This window comes from Phalangium opilio, unplaced genomic scaffold (genome assembly GCF_054372755.1).
Source record: "Phalangium opilio isolate 3A_F unplaced genomic scaffold, DU_Popi_V2 ptg000017l_1, whole genome shotgun sequence".
Lineage (NCBI taxonomy): Eukaryota > Metazoa > Arthropoda > Arachnida > Opiliones > Phalangiidae > Phalangium > Phalangium opilio.
This window is the reverse complement of record NW_028324151.1, coordinates 4,445,464-4,465,859: the sequence shown is the minus strand read 5'-3', so window position 1 is coordinate 4,465,859 and position 20,396 is coordinate 4,445,464. Positions and strand designations below refer to the sequence as shown.

General features: G+C 36.0%; 4 protein-coding genes across 6 annotated transcripts in view; 1 reads left to right on the top strand and 3 right to left on the bottom strand.

Annotated features, from left to right (window-relative positions):
- LOC149702603 (cytochrome P450 4V2-like) overlaps window positions 1-20,396 on the top strand; it is a 26,433-nt gene extending 6,037 nt beyond the window's left edge. Inside the window, exons 1-11 of one of the 3 annotated variants that reach the window (XM_089866459.1) lie at window positions 8,635-8,778; window positions 16,919-17,001; window positions 17,093-17,205; window positions 17,328-17,413; window positions 17,487-17,674; window positions 18,378-18,447; window positions 18,549-18,675; window positions 18,753-18,947; window positions 19,348-19,588; window positions 19,667-19,846; window positions 19,919-20,396. In XM_089866459.1, coding sequence (XP_089722585.1) covers window positions 8,669-8,778; window positions 16,919-17,001; window positions 17,093-17,205; window positions 17,328-17,413; window positions 17,487-17,674; window positions 18,378-18,447; window positions 18,549-18,675; window positions 18,753-18,947; window positions 19,348-19,588; window positions 19,667-19,846; window positions 19,919-20,079 — 1,554 coding nt within the window. In that variant the 5' untranslated portion in view covers window positions 8,635-8,668 and the 3' untranslated portion in view covers window positions 20,080-20,396. Of the gene's footprint in view, window positions 1-8,634; window positions 8,779-15,954; window positions 17,002-17,092; window positions 17,206-17,327; window positions 17,414-17,486; window positions 17,675-18,377; window positions 18,448-18,548; window positions 18,676-18,752; window positions 18,948-19,347; window positions 19,589-19,666; window positions 19,847-19,918 lie in introns of those variants that run through there. The other 2 variants (XM_089866460.1, XM_089866458.1) reach the window with 2 other exon arrangements.
- LOC149702606 (uncharacterized) lies at window positions 3,982-6,626 on the bottom strand. Its single transcript, XM_089867135.1, has 5 exons — window positions 6,536-6,626; window positions 5,055-5,287; window positions 4,792-4,969; window positions 4,597-4,725; window positions 3,982-4,148 (listed from the first exon to the last, which is right to left on the bottom strand). Exons 1-5 carry the CDS (start codon window positions 6,603-6,605, stop codon window positions 3,982-3,984), a joined length of 777 nt encoding a protein of 258 aa, XP_089723261.1. The 5' UTR covers window positions 6,606-6,626.
- On the bottom strand, window positions 9,688-11,309 carry LOC149702605 (uncharacterized). Its single transcript, XM_089866468.1, has 5 exons — window positions 11,149-11,309; window positions 10,790-11,031; window positions 10,530-10,710; window positions 9,968-10,102; window positions 9,688-9,910 (listed from the first exon to the last, which is right to left on the bottom strand). Exons 1-5 carry the CDS (start codon window positions 11,216-11,218, stop codon window positions 9,729-9,731), a joined length of 810 nt encoding a protein of 269 aa, XP_089722594.1. The 5' UTR covers window positions 11,219-11,309; the 3' UTR covers window positions 9,688-9,728.
- LOC149702604 (uncharacterized) lies at window positions 11,770-14,404 on the bottom strand. Its single transcript, XM_089866462.1, has 5 exons — window positions 14,352-14,404; window positions 13,642-13,916; window positions 12,961-13,150; window positions 12,445-12,591; window positions 11,770-12,379 (listed from the first exon to the last, which is right to left on the bottom strand). The coding sequence occupies exons 1-5, from the start codon at window positions 14,395-14,397 to the stop codon at window positions 12,057-12,059; spliced, it is 981 nt and encodes a 326-aa protein (XP_089722588.1). The 5' UTR covers window positions 14,398-14,404; the 3' UTR covers window positions 11,770-12,056.

Below are 20,396 nucleotides of genomic sequence, written 5' to 3'. Positions count from 1 at the left end.
AATGCAAACATTTATTAGTAAATTTAACATCCTGTTAGATAGTTCCTCTCAAATAGCAATTTGTTTTTATTTTTATTTGTTTAAGATATGTTCCTGGTTAGGCAAAGTATTTATTTAAGTTAATTCGAAATGCTTTTTAGCCATAACTACGTGACCTTCAAAGAGGGGCGTGTCCTATGCGAAACTGTAGCCTTCGCCTATCCGACTCGATCAAGGAAACAAATAGCAGTAGGTCATGAATATATTCTCTTCCGGTTTGGAGGGAAAAAAACGTTTAAACTTTTCATTGCTGGTAGAACCTTTCTAGTAATGCATAGCGTACCTAAACTTGACATTAAAGCCATTATCATAAGTTTATAAGTCATATGTTCCATAAGTATGACACAAGCTATACTTCGTAATGCTAGATCTAGACTTACAGCTCGAGAACGACGAGCGAGAATTGAAGTCCTACACTCGGTTAAATTAATTTTGCTGGTCTTCCATCTAGGTTCTATTTAGTCTGCATTACTAAGCCTTTGACAGCGCCTCACCAGGCGTCACTTTACCCAGAATCTATGGCCTACGTAATGAAAAGCTCCAGTTTGTAGCCAGTGACAAACTTATGGAACATATCTTATGAACTTACGCTGCCACCTAATGTAGGCTTTCACAATATAAATGGAATTGACAAGAGTTACGTCACTTACTTACGTGTCACATCAATGAAACTATTCTCTCTGGAGATTTAAAAGTATACCCTCTTTCTGATCTTACCCATTGTTTATCAGTACTTAATTGTACCGGAAATAGTAATTTTTATTCAAAATAAATATCTGGTTTTACATTACAGTAAATCTGAAGTAATTTCCGTTATAAATGAAGTAAAAAACACCTTATACCTGCCCAATATTTCTACTTCTATTTGTTTGTTTACATTTTACGAATCAAAGTCATATTGCGTGATAATTCAACCCCTTGTTGACAAGTTTTCAAAGCGCGTACAGTCGAACCAATGAAAGGGTTAATCTTCCTTTAAGGAGAAACGTCAATTGAAAAATTGCGATATAATCGACACTGTTTCTTTGAATTAAATAACGAACTTGTGTACTTAATAGCGACTTCTATCATTACTATTTACAACAGAATCATAGGGAGGTGGTAAATCGTTCAACATTCCTTTGTCCGGAACTGGTTGCGCGTAAGGATTAGTCCATCGCCAAACTTGGGGCATTTGAGTTGGATCATGGTGTACGCAAGGCGCGGATGGTTGAGTAAGAGTTTGAGTCGGTGGTCTGGTTGCAGTTCTCGTGGTAGGCATGGAGATGACGCTTATCGTCTCTCGTGGTGTGCTTCTACGGTAAATAACGCTAGCAATGACCATCAGTATGAAAACGAATATTAGGATTCCCACTATGATGCCAATTCTCGACGAACTTAAGGACCCTAGTAATTTAATACATAGATGATTTAAAAGCCTGTTTCAAAACGCTCTAATGTGTAGTAAAGTTACTTGTGCATGTGTAAGTAGATTCATCCGTGTTATTCACGCAGTTTTGTCTTTCGTCGCATTTCAAGGCGTTGTAAATGCACGTTCCATTGGAACAAGGAAATTCGTAATGTCTTGGACCTTCTACGTGTAGGACTGAAAGAAAAGGCGGGTTTTTATTTCGATATCATTGGGGGGGGGGTCGAGCTCCTTATTGCAATAATAAACTCACAGCCACATCGTCGCAGCGTTGTGATGGTGATTTCGAAGCCTTCCAGCTTATTTTGACTGTGTCCAATGTCCAGCTCAAGAAATATACTAACTTCTCCACCGTTGGATTGATACTCGTCAATTACAAATGAGTCCGGTTTTGACAAACATCCGTGGTAGTGAATATCTTTAACAGAATCGAACCTTTTCACTATCTGTAAAATATAACCCTTGTTTGTCTTATGGGTCTTTACATTCAAATTACAAATAAGAGAGTTTTAGGTAAAATTCTTCTGACATTAAATCGAGACATTATAGAGATGAACCAAGGAATTTGTGGGTTACGATGATGCTGATAGATATGGGAAGAGCTTTCTTCGGTTAACGTCAACATTGTACAAACCTTACTAAAGTACCCACACATATCACCTTGGGCACGTGAACACTGGGATATAAGGGTTCCTTGGGTCACCTCTATAATTTCCTGGTCAAATATTATGTTAATAGGAAATCAACTAAAGGTCTACGGGTTGGCATAAAGCTAATTCCTATCATCAGAAGGGGATAATAGAAGGATGACACTCTGTATTATATACTTCTAATGAAAGTATTTGACACCATTACAATATCGTCAGTCTTTTAACTAAATTATTTATAAAGCTTAATACGCGCTAGAAATTATGTACGTACGTTGAGGTGGTCGCTGCAATAGGGTCTGTCTCTGGATAAGTTAAACATCTGTGTTGTAAATATCAAACCATTCAGTTCTTCATCGTATTGACCGTACGGGGGTTTTATTATTAAATGGTACGTCCCAATCCTTGGAAAACTTTTCTTAGACGCCTTTAAAACTATGGAAGAATCTTTTGAATCTGTATCTTTAAGTGTGATAATCTTCGCATTTTGTTTGACAGGGTATTGGTCCAAATAATCTACAGTTAATTTGTTCATTTATAAAGATATAAACTTAATTTGAAAGTTCATACTTACATGTTCGGTACGCTGTACTTAATTGCGTAAACGATATCAAGCATAAAATCCATATCAAAAACCGACGATGCTGTGTAATAAAGTACCACATTTTAAGTACTTTTTGCAACTGTTCAATGCAAATGACTTAACCATATTCTCTTGAAACAGTAGTTTGTTTCATTTTTGCTTTAATTAATTTTCAGGGAAAATATGTAATTCTTTTTCTCGTTAGTTCCGATCTAATCTCAAATATAATAAATTTCAACAAAAGATAAGGATTTAGCGTTATTTGGATTATTGCTCTGTGTGGCTAAGGTTCACTGTACGTCTTTATTGATCCTTCAAAGCCCTAATTGGACCTTACGAGCCTTGTGGTTGGTTATATTGGAATAGAGTTATGTAAATGACATTTAGAAAGTCGAAAGTAATCCGCGCTCGGTTCTTACGAAAAATAAGAGTCTGATTAAGATAAATTTTGTGAAATAATTCTACGTAAAATTTAAACTTGATATGTTCCTAAATATTAAATTAGAAACGGTTTCAAAGTTACGGTATGTTATCGCGAACAATTTTCAGTTGTTATAATTTTAATAAAATCGTAATAACATTTCGATATAGACTTTTCCAGTAATTACACACAGGGTTAATTCCCTCGCGTTAACCAAGAGGCAACACCAGAGGGAGCCCCAGTTCACTTCACGCAGAGGGAGACTAGCCGTCTCGCACTGCCTCTAGCGATGCTTCGTGGCGCCTGGGAAATAACCCAAGTGGTGTTTCCTTCTCTTCTGGCATTAATGAAATAGTCTATTATATAAATTAAAGAATTTTAATAATTTCCTAAGCTAAATATAAACGCGAGGAATAACAAAGCCTTCGAAAGACTAAATCGTAAAATATAACTGACATTAATGGCAGCTATGAATTATTGTGTCAAAATAAGAAACTTACTACAAAAACAGTTAGATCTTGAAGGCAGGCTATTTTTTTACTTTAATAAATACAACAGCAAGAACCAGAACAGGCCTTTGTAATTAGAGAAAAATAATTTTTAACATCTACTTACCAATCAGTATACCAATTACCGCAAATCCTAATAACATCCCCGCCAATAAATGGACGATTATGTAAAGTACAATTAAGTGAGAGTAAAATGTTGATTAGTGTACAAGTATAATGGGAAAACTTAATTATATCCTTATAAACCGGTGTTTAATAAATAATAAATAAATTTATAAGATTTGAAAACGATATTTATTCGAATTTGTCATAGTTAAAGGGTTATTCCCCGTTATCATTTTAAACTTTAACTTGTCGTTGAAGGTATGGAGTAATTAACCAATTCTTGTGGTGCGTGTGACGGTGGTAGTGAATACGACAACTTCGCCGGTTGGTCTCCTTCTCTGTTGAACTTTCGCTCGAATATACCAGTAACAAGGTACCGAAACGATCATGGTTATCACAACTCCAATGATGACTCCGATATTGGTGGATGTCACACCTAATAGTTTTAGATTAAAATTATTTCATGAATTCTAGAAAGAAAAAGCAGAAGTATATAAAACTTCTCTTCGAGAGAAGTGCACCACAAAGCGCGGTAATTGTAACATGATTCTTCCCAACACTAGAACATTTGGAGCAAAGTTACATGCACTTGTGGATTTTTGTCCCATGTCAAAACAATCTAGGTTTGTGGGTTGATTGCTGAAGATTTAGTAAATACCGAACAGTTATAGAATTCACCCTAGCACGGTGCGATGCCCATCTGAAGTTTGATGAGCGTGAGAGCAAACAAAAAGGGTGACACTTGGAAGAATCATGTTACATAACTAAAGTATTAAGAGGATAAAGAGTGCATCCTTCTTCTATTATACCCTTCTGGTTAAAGATAAAATCTACTAAACACTAAACCACTCAAGTAAAGTACGCCTAATTTGTTAATTAATTACTTTCTGAGCAGGTTTTCTTAGTTTCGTCGCTATTGTCTCCGCAATTATTTCTGCCATTGCATTTTAACTCTTTGTTGATGCATTTATAATTTTGGCAAAAGAATTCATTCCATTTCTTGAACTCTTCCACTATAAATATTGTAATATTTCTCATTAATTCTTGTTAAAAACCCCCTTTGACCTTATAATCCTTACCTGAACAAGGCCTGTATGTTGTAATAGTCATTTCAAATTGAAAGTATGTCGTGAGCGATCTACCTATATCCAAATGTATCATTAAGTAATCTTGAAAAGGGTTTTCAATCGCGAATGTAATAGGAATGTTTCTGCAATTCCAGAAGAAAGGCACGTTTCCATAACTGGAGTTAAAAAGCTGTAATATTTAAAATAATACAATAGTTAGTTTAATTTAGTAATTCGAAAACGCATAATAAGCATTTCAAATAGACAATTTTTACCTTAAGCGTATCTGTACAGATGGAATTACTCTTTCTGAAATTGAAGCCTTGTACTGTGGCTACGAGACCATATCGTTCATAGTCCTTTTTAGGTGGTCTTATTGTTAATTGGTATCTTCCCTGGTTCGGGTACGTTTGATTAGTACCTTTAATGATTATTGCTGAATCATTGTAAGAAGTGTCGCGTAAAGTGATTTCAGAGTTATGTATTTCCGGAAATCCGTCCATGTAAACTAAATATGGGGTCTATTACTTATTACCGCATCATAAGTTCATAAGATATGTTCCATAAGTTTGTCACTGGTTAAGCCCTGTCCAGACTGACACATTTTGCGCGTTCGCATCTTCGCTTGTTTGCAATATCGCTCTACTGTCCAAATTGGGTTTTAGTTACTTTGCGTCCTCATGTCGCGAAGATGCAAATTTCTTGCGACTAGGCCTTCGCGAGAAAAGCACCAATCACAGACGAGAGTACGGGTGGGGTGTGGAGGGTGTCGATTAGTTTCGCTTTTATCACTTTTTCACAATGGCGGAAGCAGCGTGCAGCTCAGTCGAGTCACTATTAATAAATATGGTCAACGTAGATGGCGCAATGATTTCTCAAAATTTATTGGCTCTCAGAATAGGAAAAGAAAAATAATTGCGTGTATCTGAACAGTAGGGCAAATATAAGGCGCGAACACGCGAGCCGGGGCTCAATGTGGACAAAGCTTTTTCATGAAGTGACTTAGGTTATACATTCGAGGTAAAGCGACGCCGGGTGGGGCTGTCAAAGGCTTAGTACAAACTAAATAGGAAGATGAACTACAAAATTAACCACCCAGTGTAGGACTTCAGTTCTCGCTCAGTAGCGTCGCTAGGGTTTGAAATTTGGGGGAGCTAAATCTGGGCAAACTAGTTATTATAAGAACTTAATAAAAAAAATTGCATAATAATGGGTTCATTGGATAATGTGTAGACCTTTAAAACTACGTAATTTTGTGTCAACATGAAATTATTCGTATTTTAAAGATATACAGCCTTTTATTGATAAAAACGGAACCGATTATGAAGGATTTTCACTCGTCTTAAGCTTATTTTTAGTTTTGGTTAGCTTTTAGTCCACACTATTGGAACTCCCTTCGAAAGAACATGAATCATTTTACTTGTCTCCATCTGCTCTTTTCTTCAAAATTGTACTGTTTGATATTGAAATTCATCTCTGCATGAATTTAATTTTTTATATATTGCCAAAGAATTTCAGGATGCTAACCACAATTTTTTGGTGGGGTTTACGGATTTTTTTGGGGGGCTAACTTTGGAATTTGGGGGGGGGGAGGCTATAGCCCCCCAAAAAAAGGCCTAGCGACGCCACTGTTCTCGCTTGTCGTTCTCGAACTAGCTCGAGCTGTAAGTCTCTCAGTAGCATTACGAAGTATAGAAAGTGACATACTTATGGAACGTATCTTACCTTCAATGAAACTTCTGCGTTGTATACGTACCAGTCTTGATTCCATGGCTCAGTTGAACCAACCATATTAGGCATAACGCTTGAAGCAAAAACCGTCTCATCTTTCTACTAGGCTAGAGTTGAAACACGAACTAAAAATTGTGGTATATTATTTCAACTTTTCCATATCATTGTATGTTTTAATCAAACCGAAAGTAGTGTTTTCTCAAACGTCATTGGCTAACTTGCATAGGGGGTAAGGGAGAGGAGAGAGAGCTTCTAAACATAGAGGAAACCCACAGTCAAAGGTGGAGGATCATCCTCGAGCTTTACTTTCCCCCTATCTACTTTTGATCTAACATTTATCTCAAATTCCGGTAAAGCGATTTATCTATGGGCAGATAAATGTTATTCGAATGTAGGCAACCGAATTTACTAAGTTGCTTATAGTAAGGCCGCTTCTATACCCCAACAGAGGCATTGGGTAATGATACCGTTGCGGAAAGCATTGAAAGTGGCACTGCAAAATTGAATTATTCCCCTTCTAGTATTAGCTATAATTCTTAATTGGCCTTATCAAATAACAATCAAGGAACAAATCTTATCTTTTTCCAACGAAATATTTAATTGAAATAACACTTATTAATTATTAACACTATATTATAAAAATACACTTATTACAAAAACCAGGTAGATGAAGAAGGCAGGTTATTTGTTTACTTTAATAAATACAACAGCAAGAACCAGAAAAAAAGGCAGAAATGACCTTTGTAATTAGAGAAAAATCATTTTTAACATCGACTTACCAGTCAGTGTACCAATTACCGCAAATCTCAATAACATCCCCGCCCATCCATAGACGATTATGTAAAGTGTTGATTAGTGTACAAGTATAATGGTAAAACTTAATTATATCCATATAAACCAGTGTTTAATAAAAAAAATAAATCTATGAGATTTGAAAACGATATGTATTCGAATTTGTCATAGTTCAAGGGTTATTCCCCGTTATCATTTTAAACTTGAACTTGTCGTTGAGGGTAAAGGAGTAATTGTTGTGGTGCGTGCACTGACGGTGATAGCGAATACGCTAACGCCGCCGGTGGTATCCGTTGGTCTTCCTTGTAGAACTTTCATTCCAACATAAATGTAAAAAGTTAGCAAAACGACGATGATGGTTATCACAACTCCAGAGATCATTCCGATGTTGATGGGTCTCGTACCTAAAAGTCGTTGATTAAAATTGTTATTTCATGACTTCTAGAAAGAAGTATATAAAACTTCTCTTCGACAGAAGTGTACTAAAATGATTCTTCCCAACGTCAGAGGTCAGAACCTTTGTTGCTGGGTTACTAAACTGAATTTTATGCGCGATAAAAAAATTCCCTCATTAGAGCTTAACTATTTGTCAAGGCGCAGTTTTAAATTTTTGTCCCACGTCAATACGATGTTTGTGGGTTGATTGCTGAGGATTTAGTACCAAACCGCTAAAGAATTTACCCTAGCACGGTGCGATGCCCATCTGAAGTTTGATGAGCGGGAGAGCGAACAAAAAAGAGTGTATGAGCTCGGGAAGAATCGCGTTACGTAACTAAAGTATTAGGAGGATACAGAGTGTCATATCCTACTTCTGGTAAACGATAAATAAATACTAAGCACTAAACGACTCAAGTAACCGTACGCCTAAATTGTTAATTAGTTACTTTTTGAGCAGGTTTCCTTAGTTTCATCGCTATTGTCTCCGCAATTATTTCTGCCGTTGCATTTTAAGTCTTTGTTGATGCATTCATAATTTTGGCAAGAGAATTCATACCAATTCTTGAACTGTTGCACTATAAATATTGTAATATTTCTCATTAATTCATGTTAAAAAACCCCCTGTGACCTTATAATCCTTACATGCACAAGGCCTGTATGTTGTAATGGTCATTTCAAATTTAAAGTCTGTCGTGAGTAATCTACCTATATCCAAATGTATCATTAAGTAATCTTGAAAAAGGTTTTCAATCGCGAATGTAATAGGAATGTTTGTGCAATTCCAGAAGAAAGGCACGTTTCGATAACTGGAGTTAAAAAGCTGTAATATTTAAATAATACAATAGTTAGTTTAATTTAGTAATTCGAAAACGCATAATAAGCATTTCAAATTTCTGAAACACATTGTACCTTAAGCGTATCTGTGCAGATGGAATTACTCCTACCAATATTGAAGCTTTGTACTGTGGCTACTAGACCACATCGTTTATGGACATTTTTTGGTGGCCTTATTGTTAATTGGTATCTTCCCTGGTTCGGGTACGTTTGATTAGTACCTTTAATGATTATTGCTGAATCATTGTAAGAAGTGTCGCGTAAAGTGATTTCAAAGTTATATGTTTCCGGAAATTTATCCATGTAATCTAAATATGGGGTCTATAATTTATTACCGTATCATAAGTTCATAAGATATGTTCCATAAGTTTGTCACTGGTTACAAACTGGAGCTTGTCATGAAGTGACGTAGGTAGGTCATAGATTCGAGGTAAAGCGAGGGACGCCTGGTGAGGCGTTGTTCATGGCTTAGTAATGCAGACTAAATATCAAGATGGGAGTCCTGCAAAATTAATTAACCACCGAGTGTAGGACTTCAATTCTCGCTTCCGTCGTTCTCTCTCGAACTAGCTCGAGCTGTAACTCTCTCAGAAGCATTACGAAGTATAGACAGTGACATACTTATGGAACATATCTTACCACCAATGAAACTTCTGCATTGTATACGTACAAGTCTTGATTCCATGGCTCAGTTGAACCAACCATATTAGGCATAACGCTTGAAGCAAAAAGCGTCTCATCTTTCTACAAGGCTATAGTTGAAACGCAAACCAATTGTAGTATATTATTTCAACTTTTCCATATCATTGTATGATTTAATCTAACATTTATCTCAAATTCCGATAAAGCGATTTATCTATGGGCAAATAAATGTTATTCGAATGTAGGCAACCGAATTTACCAAGTTGCTTATAGTAAGGCCGCTTCTACCCCAACAGAGGCTTTAACATACCGTTGGAAACCATTAAGAGTGGCACTTCAAAATTTAATTATTTGTCTTTAATATTAGCTATAATTTTTAATTTGCCTTATCAAATAGCAATAAAGAAACAAATCGTATCTTTTTCCAAACCAAAAATTTTATTAAAATATACATTTTTATCAGTCGGTATATTACGGTTAGGTTATCGAGATTACTACTCCAGCATATGGTATTAAGGCAGTGTTCTGTATGTTTGAGTAGGTTGAGACATCCTGCCATTACTAACTGTCGAGATCAAAACACGATTTCTTTGCAATCTGGACCTTCTACTCCAATACATGATTATTATTCCTCCTACGAACACCACACCGAATAGAGTCCCGAGAATCAGAGCGAATTTAGCCCTTTGCGTTTCTTAAATCGAATTGATTCATTAGAAATGAAACGCCCAGAAATTTTAGTAATACGCACTGCAATTGGCTCCACCATGCATGAACTCGTCACTAGCATCTGCGCAGTTTGATCTCCGATCACAGATAACTTCTTTCGTAATAAAGTTCCCATTATCACACTGAAACAAATACGGCTGATCGCGGTGTAATTGCTCTAAAAGTTATATAAATTTGCGATGCAACTTTCAAACACACTAGTTAAATCAACCTACTAATTAATTAACAGCGAATTCCATCTGAGCAAAACTCGGACCGAGCATGCGAACCATGGAATATGTGAAACCATAAGTTTATAAGGTATGTTTCATAAGCATGACACTTCCTGTACAAGTTCGTAATGCTAGAGACTTAGAGCTCGAGCTAGTTCGAGAACGACAAGCGAGAGTTGAAGTCCTACACTCGGTGGTTAATTTTACAGGACTTCTATCTTCCTGTTTAGTCTGAAATAAGCCTTTGACAGCGCCTCTCCTCGAATCTATGGCTCTCTCAGCAACTAGTGACAAACTTATGGAACATATCTTATGAACTTATGGTAAAACCGATGGAATTCGCTATATAAGTTTATGTAATATCACAATCACCTTTGGAAAACACCGTTAAAGTCAAATCAAACCCCCTTTTAATTGGGTCTATATCCATTGCAGTTTTCATGTCAACTTGAATCCCGCCTTTATTGGGAATTAAGTCAGTGAAAAACTGTTTTTCCAAGCTTTTACATCCCTGATACACTTTATCGTAACCAACTCCTTCCCATAATGATATCTAAGAATATCAAACCATTAGGCCTAATCACTTTAATTCACTGAAGCGTGCGTGCTACTACCGTACTATTAAAAATTACCGTGATATAGTCCATACATCTTTCATTACTGAGTCTTTCCAATCTCATTCCTAAATATTCTATTGAAGCTACTAAACCGTAGTCACCGTCTTGCGGCGGGTAAATGGTAACTTTACACGATAAACCTCTTGGGTAATCCAGGCTTCGTGATGATTTTATAACGGCAGTTGATTCGTAAAGGGTGTTTGGATCCTTTAGAGTTATGTTATGAATATTGTTTTTGCATAATTCGTCCATGTAATCTAAATTTTAATGCAGTTATAACGAATAATTAATTAATTATGTTCTATATTCTACTTCACGAATTTAAGAATATGTAAAAGTTCTGATAAAATACTTTTTAGTTCTGAGACACTTACATTTAGGATAAGATGAACGAACGCTATAAACGCAACTTAACAGTACATAACCAAAATTTATTAGCTTCATTGTTCTCGACAGTTTAACATCGTTTGGAGTTTTGAACCCGCGTACTGATTAGAGAAATTAAAATTGTTTTAGACTTTTAGCTCACGCAATCTTTGACCCGAAATCATACTGATAATTTCGTACTGATTTTGTTTATCAAATAAAATTAGATGTATATATATATATATATTGTTGCTTGGATAAATATTATCTTCAAAATTAATTTAAAACTTATACCGATTTAAGATTGCAATAGAGATAATGGATATCTAAAGCAATAGCAATGTATAAATTTCACTGAGAATATGCATTTTTTCCTGAACCTTTGGCGCTCAACGATTTTCCTATAGTTTGAATCAGAAATACTTAGATTTAATCTACTTGGAATCATAATTTAACTTTTAATTTTCTGGGCCTTTCGGCTTGAACTAAAGGGGAGGACATGTAGAAACTGTCACCCCTGACGTCACACAATGTATATGAAATTAGAAGCCGAGTGACGTTGGTGTAGCTATCGTCCTATCAAGTGCATGATCTTTTGCTTTGTGTGAATGAGTTTACCTAGGGTGAATAGCCAATGAAACGCGAGGAAGGAGGAGCAAACGGTTTAACAAAGTTTTAAGCCCTTCCCTTTACCTTCAATCAGATAGATATTGGTATGGGCTCTATGACGTCTTACAGATTCGAAGTAGAACAAATCTATATGTATTCCTTTTTGAACATGAAACCTTTCCACTGTTTGCTGTGATACAAATCAAATTGATGAATATTGTAAAAAAAAAATCGCGTAGTCCAAAGCCGTTTTTCAAAAGAGTTTCATATATAGGCCATAAATTTAAATATAGTCAAGATATTTGGCCTATTTTTCTTCTTTATTTGATGACAATGAACTGTCAGCCGATTCGTACAACGGATTTTCGGCTTCAACTTCGGCATTGGCAGGTTCACTATATTCAAACTGTTGCGTTTTGACGTCGGTTTCGTTTTCGAATCTTTCGGTTAAAGGAATAGCGGCTCCTTTCTCGGGGTATTCCGTTTCAGTTTGGGCTTCTTTCATGACCTTTTCTTTAGCCTTCTTGTTGTAGTGTCCAGCGATAAAGATGATGGCAGCTGCGATGGTCAAGAATACTATAACAAATCCTCCCAAGACAATTCCCAATAGCATCCAATTGGCACCTTCATCTGCCAGTAACGATAAATTAGTTTGGGGTAGAATTAGTTCATTATTTTGCATTTTATCATATTACCATGGTCGTCGTCATCGTGTTCGATTGGTGGGCAGTTTAACTCTTGTCCCTCGTCGCTGAAATCGCCGCAATTATCCCGACCGTCGCATTTTACTCCTGGGTTAAGGCATAGTCCGTTTTGGCACGTGAATAAGTCTCCACAGCCACCTATAACGTCAGGTGTCGATATAAAATGTTTCCGTAAGGTCTGGAATGCATACAGCTACTAGGAACCATTGTGCACCCATATCACTCATGTTAATTTTTACGCGGGTTTTGTGGGCCGGGCTTGAGAACTTACAATCCGTATGACGCCTCATAATTCTGATGGCGTCTTTCTAACTGTAGTTTCATTGGTTGGTAATCAACGCGAGGTCAGGAGCGCCTTCAAGGTGCTTCGCTAGGTAAAATTCGTCATACATAATGATTAGTCTAGCTAGCTCTCCCCACAAACTCCGCCTATAGATACGTTGAGTGAAAATGGATGTAACACAATGATTCTAATTAGTTGTATGTATTCTTGGTAAGGTATGTTACCTTTAGAATTTGTGTTATTTTGTTCCCTAACCGCGGTAACTACGAATGTGAATGGAATTCCAAGTGAATCTTTACTAGATTGAGATCTAATTCGTATTATCTCGTTCCTAGTGGTTATGTAGGAGAAATCAACCAAAGATTTGCAACTGTTGAAGATAGGTTTGGTGTCGTTAAATGTACCGACTGAAACCTGTGAAATGTAAACATCAATATATTGTTAATTGCTATTAAGTACTTTGCACAGTTCGAATCAAGAGAGAAACATATAGTTATCAACGTCAAACAGCTACTTCAACATGGGAGAAATGAGGTAAGATGGAGCGGTAATGATGATGGACGACCTGCGAAATCCACCGTAACTCTCCCAGTGTACCTTGAGCTCGCTCCTACCCTTTAGTAGGCGATTGTTAAGTGCTGCCACGTAGCGCCATTGTATTTATATGACTACTAGAGCCTTCTATTTTTAAGACAGAGAGGGCGACCTTTACGTTTTTGTACTGTACGACCCTACTTAATCGCTGAGGATGCTGGGAGGACTTCGGTGCCGTTCCGTAGGTGATGGTACAGAGGCAACGTTATAGGTATGGGGGTTTCAAGCTTGAACGGGAGCCAATAACGATTGTATAAACAACAAAAACAAATAACACATTACTATTGGTTAAAATAGCCCGCTTGACCAACCTCAACGTAATCTTTGCATGAACCAGTGTCTTTTGTCGATTCTACGCCTCCCGTAATTCTTAAACGAAACTCCCCAAATTCAGATTGGTATTTGGTTCGAGTAATATCTAGGGAACAATTCCTTTGGAACGCCGTGTGACGATGCGATTTGGTCCATGTGATCAAAGCTGTCGATAGGGGCGGTGGACGTTCCGGGTGTTTTACGCTAATTGGTAATGGCATGAACGTTTGATAGGCTTCGTCGTAATATTCGGTGCAAAACTCGTTCAAAAAATCTGTCAAAGATATAGACATTAATTTATATTCATACATTGTATCATTCATGGACCAGTGGACAGCGAACCATGTCCATTTTCTGTAAAACAATACGCGTGAAAGTGTAGATTAAAGTTAATAGCCGTCCGTAGCTGTTGGGGTGAAGGGGGTTAAAACTTCTGGTTCGCATATTGCTACCCGCAATTCCTTATGTTCCTGGTTGTTTTTCCCCGGAACTAATGGTGGACTTCTCCCCAACATTTAATCAAATGTGAATCTACTTCGGAATCTACATTAATCAAACTTTTAGTCACTGATACGTGATTTTTAGGAGCGAACGTGAAGAGCATTGAAAGTATCTAATTACTTAAAAACAAAAGAAAATTACTGGCCCGCAAAGTTCGTAAGAAATTTTGTAAAGCGAAAATGGCTTCTGTATGTAACTTGATACTTACAGATATTGTAAGTTTCATCTCGTCCTGATGTGAAAGATATTGTCATTAACAATAATGTCAGTATAGCGGTTGACTGGAGTTTCATTTTTGCTGCCATTTTGCAAATTAGGCTTAGCTAATTTTTGTTTTAATAACGAAACAGTGGTTTTTCTTAGGTAGGGGATAAGGTAATGTCGTGTTATCTGGAGTTCTTAAAGCGCGTGCGCGTAGGTGTTGCCTTTAAATAAGATTAGATAGCTCTTAAAAGTATTATGATACAAAAATATATACATAATTAAGAACCCATTTAAGGCCTGATAACTTTTAGAGGTAAAAATATAGCTGTAGTGCCATGCGTGATCTCGGGTTTTTGTCGCCTATTGTTACTCTATCCCGGTTCCGTCACGTGGTATTACTGCCATATTGGCAAAAGAGAGCTCGTTGAAACCTAAGGTAGCTGCCGTTCATATGGTCTCTGTTATTGTATAGGGAGCTAACATTTCTGACCCTGAAACGTCACACCCTTCTATCTCTTACTGGAGTTTCATCCCCCCTAACGGTTGGAAACAGTATTCTACGCGCAAAAATGCAAACCAGAGGGGGGCTGCGTGACGTCAGACTATCTCTTCCCCTTAGCCAGCTGTTAGCTCCCTATTGGTTCTTGCCTTACAGTATTGATAACATGAGTCGAATTTTGAAATTTTCCTAAGAAATTAGTATATGAATCTGAATAACAATGAAATACGATAAGAGAATCGATAAGACCTAACTATTTGTGAACTAGAAAAACATCTCGGTAATTGTAATTTAAAAAGTATATAGGTTCATTATTGATCGAAGTTTTAAATGTTAACTTTTTATTTATTGAAGATTTATACATTTTCTTTTATATTCAAACACATAAATCCTTGGTAACTTCTACGTGTAGCCCTTGCCTGTGGTTACTATGCGTGTATACAGGGTGTTTCTGATAAGTCTGCCATATAAATTAAATTTAATGGATGTTCTTTATGCAATTTTGCCTCACTGTTTTCGAGTTAAGATTAAAGTGTTTTAATGATGACCCCTTAATCGACTCAAAATTGATTTCCCAAAGAACATCCCCCTTAATTAATGGCAGACTTATTAGAAACACCCTGTATATAAAATAAGCGATCAAACGATGGGCGTTGACGATTAAGAATAAATAAATCCCCAAATAAACTGTTTAAAAAGGGTTAAAAACCGAAAGTATCAATAACATTTAACTTGAAAAACTTTGGAAAATGTTGTTAAGAAGAAAAAAATCCCCTTCAATTATTTGTAACAATTACAACATACGGAGAGACTTTAAATTATAAATTGTAGGTCAGATTCCAAAATGCGTTTATTAAGTAACCAGGGATTTTCCAGCACCTTGGGTCTAAAGAAATTAAGAATTCAGTATCATGTTGTAGGATGTTTTTAATCTTAGTTATATATCGTTGCATTTTGCAATTATTGAATAATATTGAAGCAAGAAGTGATATTCAGCTAGCTTTTATTCAGCTAGCTAATTGGACCAAGTCATCTTGCGACTTATTGCCACTTATCTAACGCAATATCTAGTTTATTAGGGGAAGTGATATCTAGTTTATTAGGGAGAAGGTATAAATTCGCCACATTTATAATCTAGCTTTATCTTCAGTCCAAACAAAGGTCCGGAGTTAATCCCCGCCTATAAATTACAAGCAGCATCTCATTGGTTCTTGAAAACTCACGTCAGCGCGACGCGAATGACGAAAATTAGGTATTATCCGACTGAGGAGAGGCGAAATAGCCCTGCCTCCTTTTACGTCCCCCCTCCTTATATTTTGAAAGGGGGACTGCGACTATGGCGCGCGAATACTTAGACATCTTATACCTTCTCCCTAATAAACTAGATATCACTTCTTGATTGAAGTATAATAAAATTTGGGTAAATTTATTACTTTTTAGTTTCGTAGAATTATAGACTAAAAATTACAAGGATTTCCAGAAAGTGAAAATCTTTCTTAAAAAGAGATATTTAAATAATTTAGGGTATTTTATTTTTATTATATTGAAAGATAATTCGGGGAAGGTTTTAGCTAGGATATTAAAGAAACTTGGGAATAATTCGATGTTCTCTCATTGGAAACTACCTGTACGTGATCTGTTTCATTAAAATTTTTGCAAATAATCTAACACCCCTTTTTTCTCGCCAATTGGTTGGCATTTTTTCTTTTCTTTTTTATATAACAAGGGGAAACTAATTGAACGCGACAACGTGGTGACCCCACGTGCGTCTTGTCTGGTTGATAGTGAAAGTAACGTGAATAATCGAATGGAATTATTTAAAAACTACCGTCTTTAACGACAAGGCTTCATTTTATATCGAACCTCCATCGATTATCGACCAGCTGATCGATTGTTAACATCGCGGGTTCGATATATATAATATTTAAAGACAATATCATGATTTTGATTCGTGTATTGGATAAATTATGGAATCTTTTAAGTTACGTTTTATCGTGTTTTAAAATGATTTTGCCAAATAAATCTAGTATCGATTCGGAAGCTGATAATTGTTCGTTTTCTTCGATTCCAAGTTTTGGAAAATATCTTTTGACTTGTACTTACGAGGTGTTGAATCCGGTATTATGGAACAGTCGAAAGCTAGGGACTACTACAAGTAAGATTTTGAATTTAATTTTGAACATGAAGTATAGTGTGGGAGCCCTGCAAAATTTTCTTGCTAATTATTTCGGATTCTATACCTATAGTTGCCCTGGAAATATTGAATGGAATGCATTTTTTGACCGGTGGCAGTGGCATAAGCAGAATTCAGTTTTTCAACGTCAAGTGTGTACTACTTAGTAAAGCTTCCACAGTTAAGGTTACAAACTTTAAAATATTTTATTAATTTTGAAACTGAGAAAATCTGGATTTTAAAATAACGAACGTTTCTTAATGCTGAAATATAGTTTCATTTAAATCAAACACTAATAATTAATATAGGCTTTGTTACGATGCAAAGAAAACGTCTCGAAATCTCCACAATATATATTCATGAAGCCTTGGTTAAGAAATTGTTTGCTAACAAGGTATTTTATTTATTAAAAAATCAAGGTTTAATTAGTTTATTAAATTTATAATTCTTCGCAATTATCCATTTAGTGATAAAGAGACTTGGAGAGTTCATCGTAAACTATTAGCCCCCACTGTTTACCCCAAAATAATCCAGTCTTACTTGCCTGTTTTCAAAGAGCAAGCTTTGGTCCTAGCCAATAAGCTGAAAGATTTGCAAAACCAATCTATAAACGCCGCTGATATCATGAGTTTTTGTACACTTGATATTATTATAGGTAAAGTGATAAGGGTTATACTATTTATATTACAAGGTTTACACTGATTCGAAAATCAAGTCATTTTTAATTATCATTAATTTCCCATCATAAATATAAAGTAATGAGAACGTTTATCAAAATATTTAGTCCGAAGTAGATAAATTTGAAGTTACGAAACTTCGATTGTAAAAAGAAGTTTCGGTTAATATGCCTTTAACCATAAATTCATAAGATATATTCCATAAGTTTGTCACTGGTTACAGACTCGCTTGTCATGAAGTGAGTTAGGTCATAGATTCTCGTAAAGCGACACCTGGTGAGGCGCTGTCAAAGGCTTAGTAATTCTCGCTCAAACTAGCTCGAGCTGTAAGTCTCTAAGTAAGCATTACGAAGTATGGGTAGAGTCATACTTATGGTACATATCTTATAAACTTATGCTTAAACGTCGTTAAAAATATGTCTAATTGTATGATCTAGGCTCGTTTAAACTAAATTTCGGAATGAAAAACTCTTAATTGGCATCTTATTTAACTGAAAAAGACTTGATTTTCATGAACTTCAAAGTTTTATAATAGCATGCAAATAGTTAATTCGCAAATTATGCCGATTTTAACGTGATTTCCATACAATTCTCCATACATGTTAAAAAGCAATTCGACTCAGTCGTTACGTATAGATATAAAAATTCCACATTTTTAAAAGCTATAACTTTTTACCACAGAAACGGCTATGGGGGTTCAACTAGGCCTTCAGAAAATGGAAGATTCTATCTACTTAGATAGCGTTCACACGTACGATCAAAAACGTTTCAAATTAGTATTCCAAAACCATTCACTCTTAAAAGAGTCCATAAAATTACTTATAATAATTTTCCATCACGTTTTGCACGTAGATTGAGCTTCTGTTGCATTGATAGAATTGGTAAAGTTTGGTATTGGCCCTACTGGTTATTTAAACTGTTCCCGCAAGGACGGAAATGGAGCAAAGCGCTCAATTACACCCGAAACTTCACCATGAATGTAATTAAAATCATAGTTTTCTTGTTACACGCCAATTTAAAATTTCATTGTGGTAAATGAAAGATATTGTTTTCAAGATAATCGAGGAACGAAAACGAGAACTATTGAAAGATAAATTCGCTAATAACAATGATATTGAAAATAAGGAAATCCTTGAAGGCGGCAAGACGAGGAATTTGTCGTTCTTGGATTTAGCGCTCGAATTGCATCTGGAAGATAAACGTTTCTCAATAGAGGACGTGCAAGATGAAGTTGAAGTTTTTCTACTTGGGGTAATTTTTACTTTGCACTCTGCATTTCATTCTACTCTCCCTGATCTCGTGTATAATAAAACGATTGCCTTCGTCAGAGAATTAAGGTACCAATTTTTACCGATACAGAACATCATGTAAAAGGTTGTGCATTGAATGTAGAAAGAAGCGCATAAGTTCCACAACTTTCGCTATCTTACTTTTGTGTTCATCATGACACTTTCCACTTGGTTTAGTGAATTGAATATACGTAACTCAATGGTTGCTTGAATCATTTTTGTTGCATGTACAAACTTCTCATTTCAAATGAAATTAGGCTTAGCAATCTCTTTCGTTGGTGAAAACTCCCGCAACTTAGTACCGTTAGTTTTTTTGATAGTGCACGATTCCTCAGCGAATCTAGAAATTATTTTAAATATAGGGACACGAGACCTCAGCCATGACAATGAGTTGGGCCTTATACCTCTTGGGTCAAAACAAGAGTGCCTTGAACAAAGTTCACAAAGAACTGGATGATGTCTTTGGTAATGATCCTGATGTACCGATTGAATTGGAACAACTCAAAGAGTTAAAGTACTTAGAATGCGTCATTAAAGAATCCGCTAGGTTGTATCCACCTGTTCCCGTAATAGGAAGAACTTTGGATCAGGAATTAATTATAGGTTTGACCTTTAACCTTTAAAAGTTAATCATTGCCTATAGGTGTTTCAATTAAGGTAATTTCCATGCATCTTAAATAGACGGTAAAGTTATTCCAGTCGGGACGAACTGCGTCATTGGCGTCACTCAGGTTCACCGGGATACTGATGTTTATACCAATCCCGAAGCATTTGAACCTGAAAGGTTTTTGTCCAATGGCGAAAATAATTTAGATCCCTACGCGTTTCTGGCATTTTCAGCGGGACCTAGAGGCTGTCCTGGTACGTTGTAATGTCAAGTAAATGTCTTGAATCATAATCCCTAATTAGTCAGTCGTTTTTTTTTTTCCAAAGGTTACAGATACGCCATTTTACAAATGAAAGTCGTTCTTAGTACAATCTTAAGACGATTCACGGTTTCTTCGGATATTCCGAGGGACAAAATGCTCTTAGGTTTTGATATGGTGCTTAGTCCCAAGGGTGGAATATGGGTCAAGGTTAAATCTCGATCTTGAAGAATTATAGCTATCTTTAAGTAGTATTTTCTCTGAAGCATGATCAGCCCATTGTAAATTTGACCTGCGTTTGTCACAACTTGAACAACAATCGTTTTCAGAATGTCAGATGCATTCATAGAAACATAAGTTCATGTTCCATAAGTTAGAAATCATACTGTTTTTGTGTGAGCCTTTGAAGTCACGACGAAATATACCTCATACGTTTTTTGTGTGTGTTACATCATCAATTCAAGATGAATAGCGTATTATAATTTAAATAAGTGTACTATTATATTTAATGTTTGTTTCCTAATAAAGAATTTGTTTTCACCTCA

Bases quoted from the DNA above. Each gene is read 5' to 3' on its own strand.
- LOC149702606 (XM_089867135.1), bottom strand. From the start codon at position 6,605: ATGAGACGGTTTTTGCTTCAAGCGTTATGCCTAATATGGTTGGTTCAA. The intron at 5,288-6,535 runs GTACGTATACAA...CCCCATATTTAG, and splicing joins GAGCCATGGAATCAAGACTG to TTTACATGGACGGATTTCCG. The intron at 4,726-4,791 runs GTAAGGATTATA...CAATATTTATAG, and splicing joins AACATACAGGCCTTGTTCAG to TGGAAGAGTTCAAGAAATGG.
- LOC149702605 (XM_089866468.1), bottom strand. From the start codon at position 11,218: ATGAAGCTAATAAATTTTGGTTATGTACTGTTAAGTTGCGTTTATAGC. The intron at 11,032-11,148 runs GTAAGTGTCTCA...ATTAAAATTTAG, and splicing joins TCGTTCATCTTATCCTAAAT to ATTACATGGACGAATTATGC. The intron at 9,911-9,967 runs GTGCGTATTACT...ATTCGATTTAAG, and splicing joins GCATGGTGGAGCCAATTGCA to AAACGCAAAGGGCTAAATTC.
- LOC149702604 (XM_089866462.1), bottom strand. From the start codon at position 14,397: ATGACAATATCTTTCACATCAGGACGAGATGAAACTTACAATATCT. The intron at 13,917-14,351 runs GTAAGTATCAAG...TATCTTTGACAG, and splicing joins AGATGAAACTTACAATATCT to ATTTTTTGAACGAGTTTTGC. The intron at 13,151-13,641 runs GTTGGTCAAGCG...TACATTTCACAG, and splicing joins CATGCAAAGATTACGTTGAG to GTTTCAGTCGGTACATTTAA.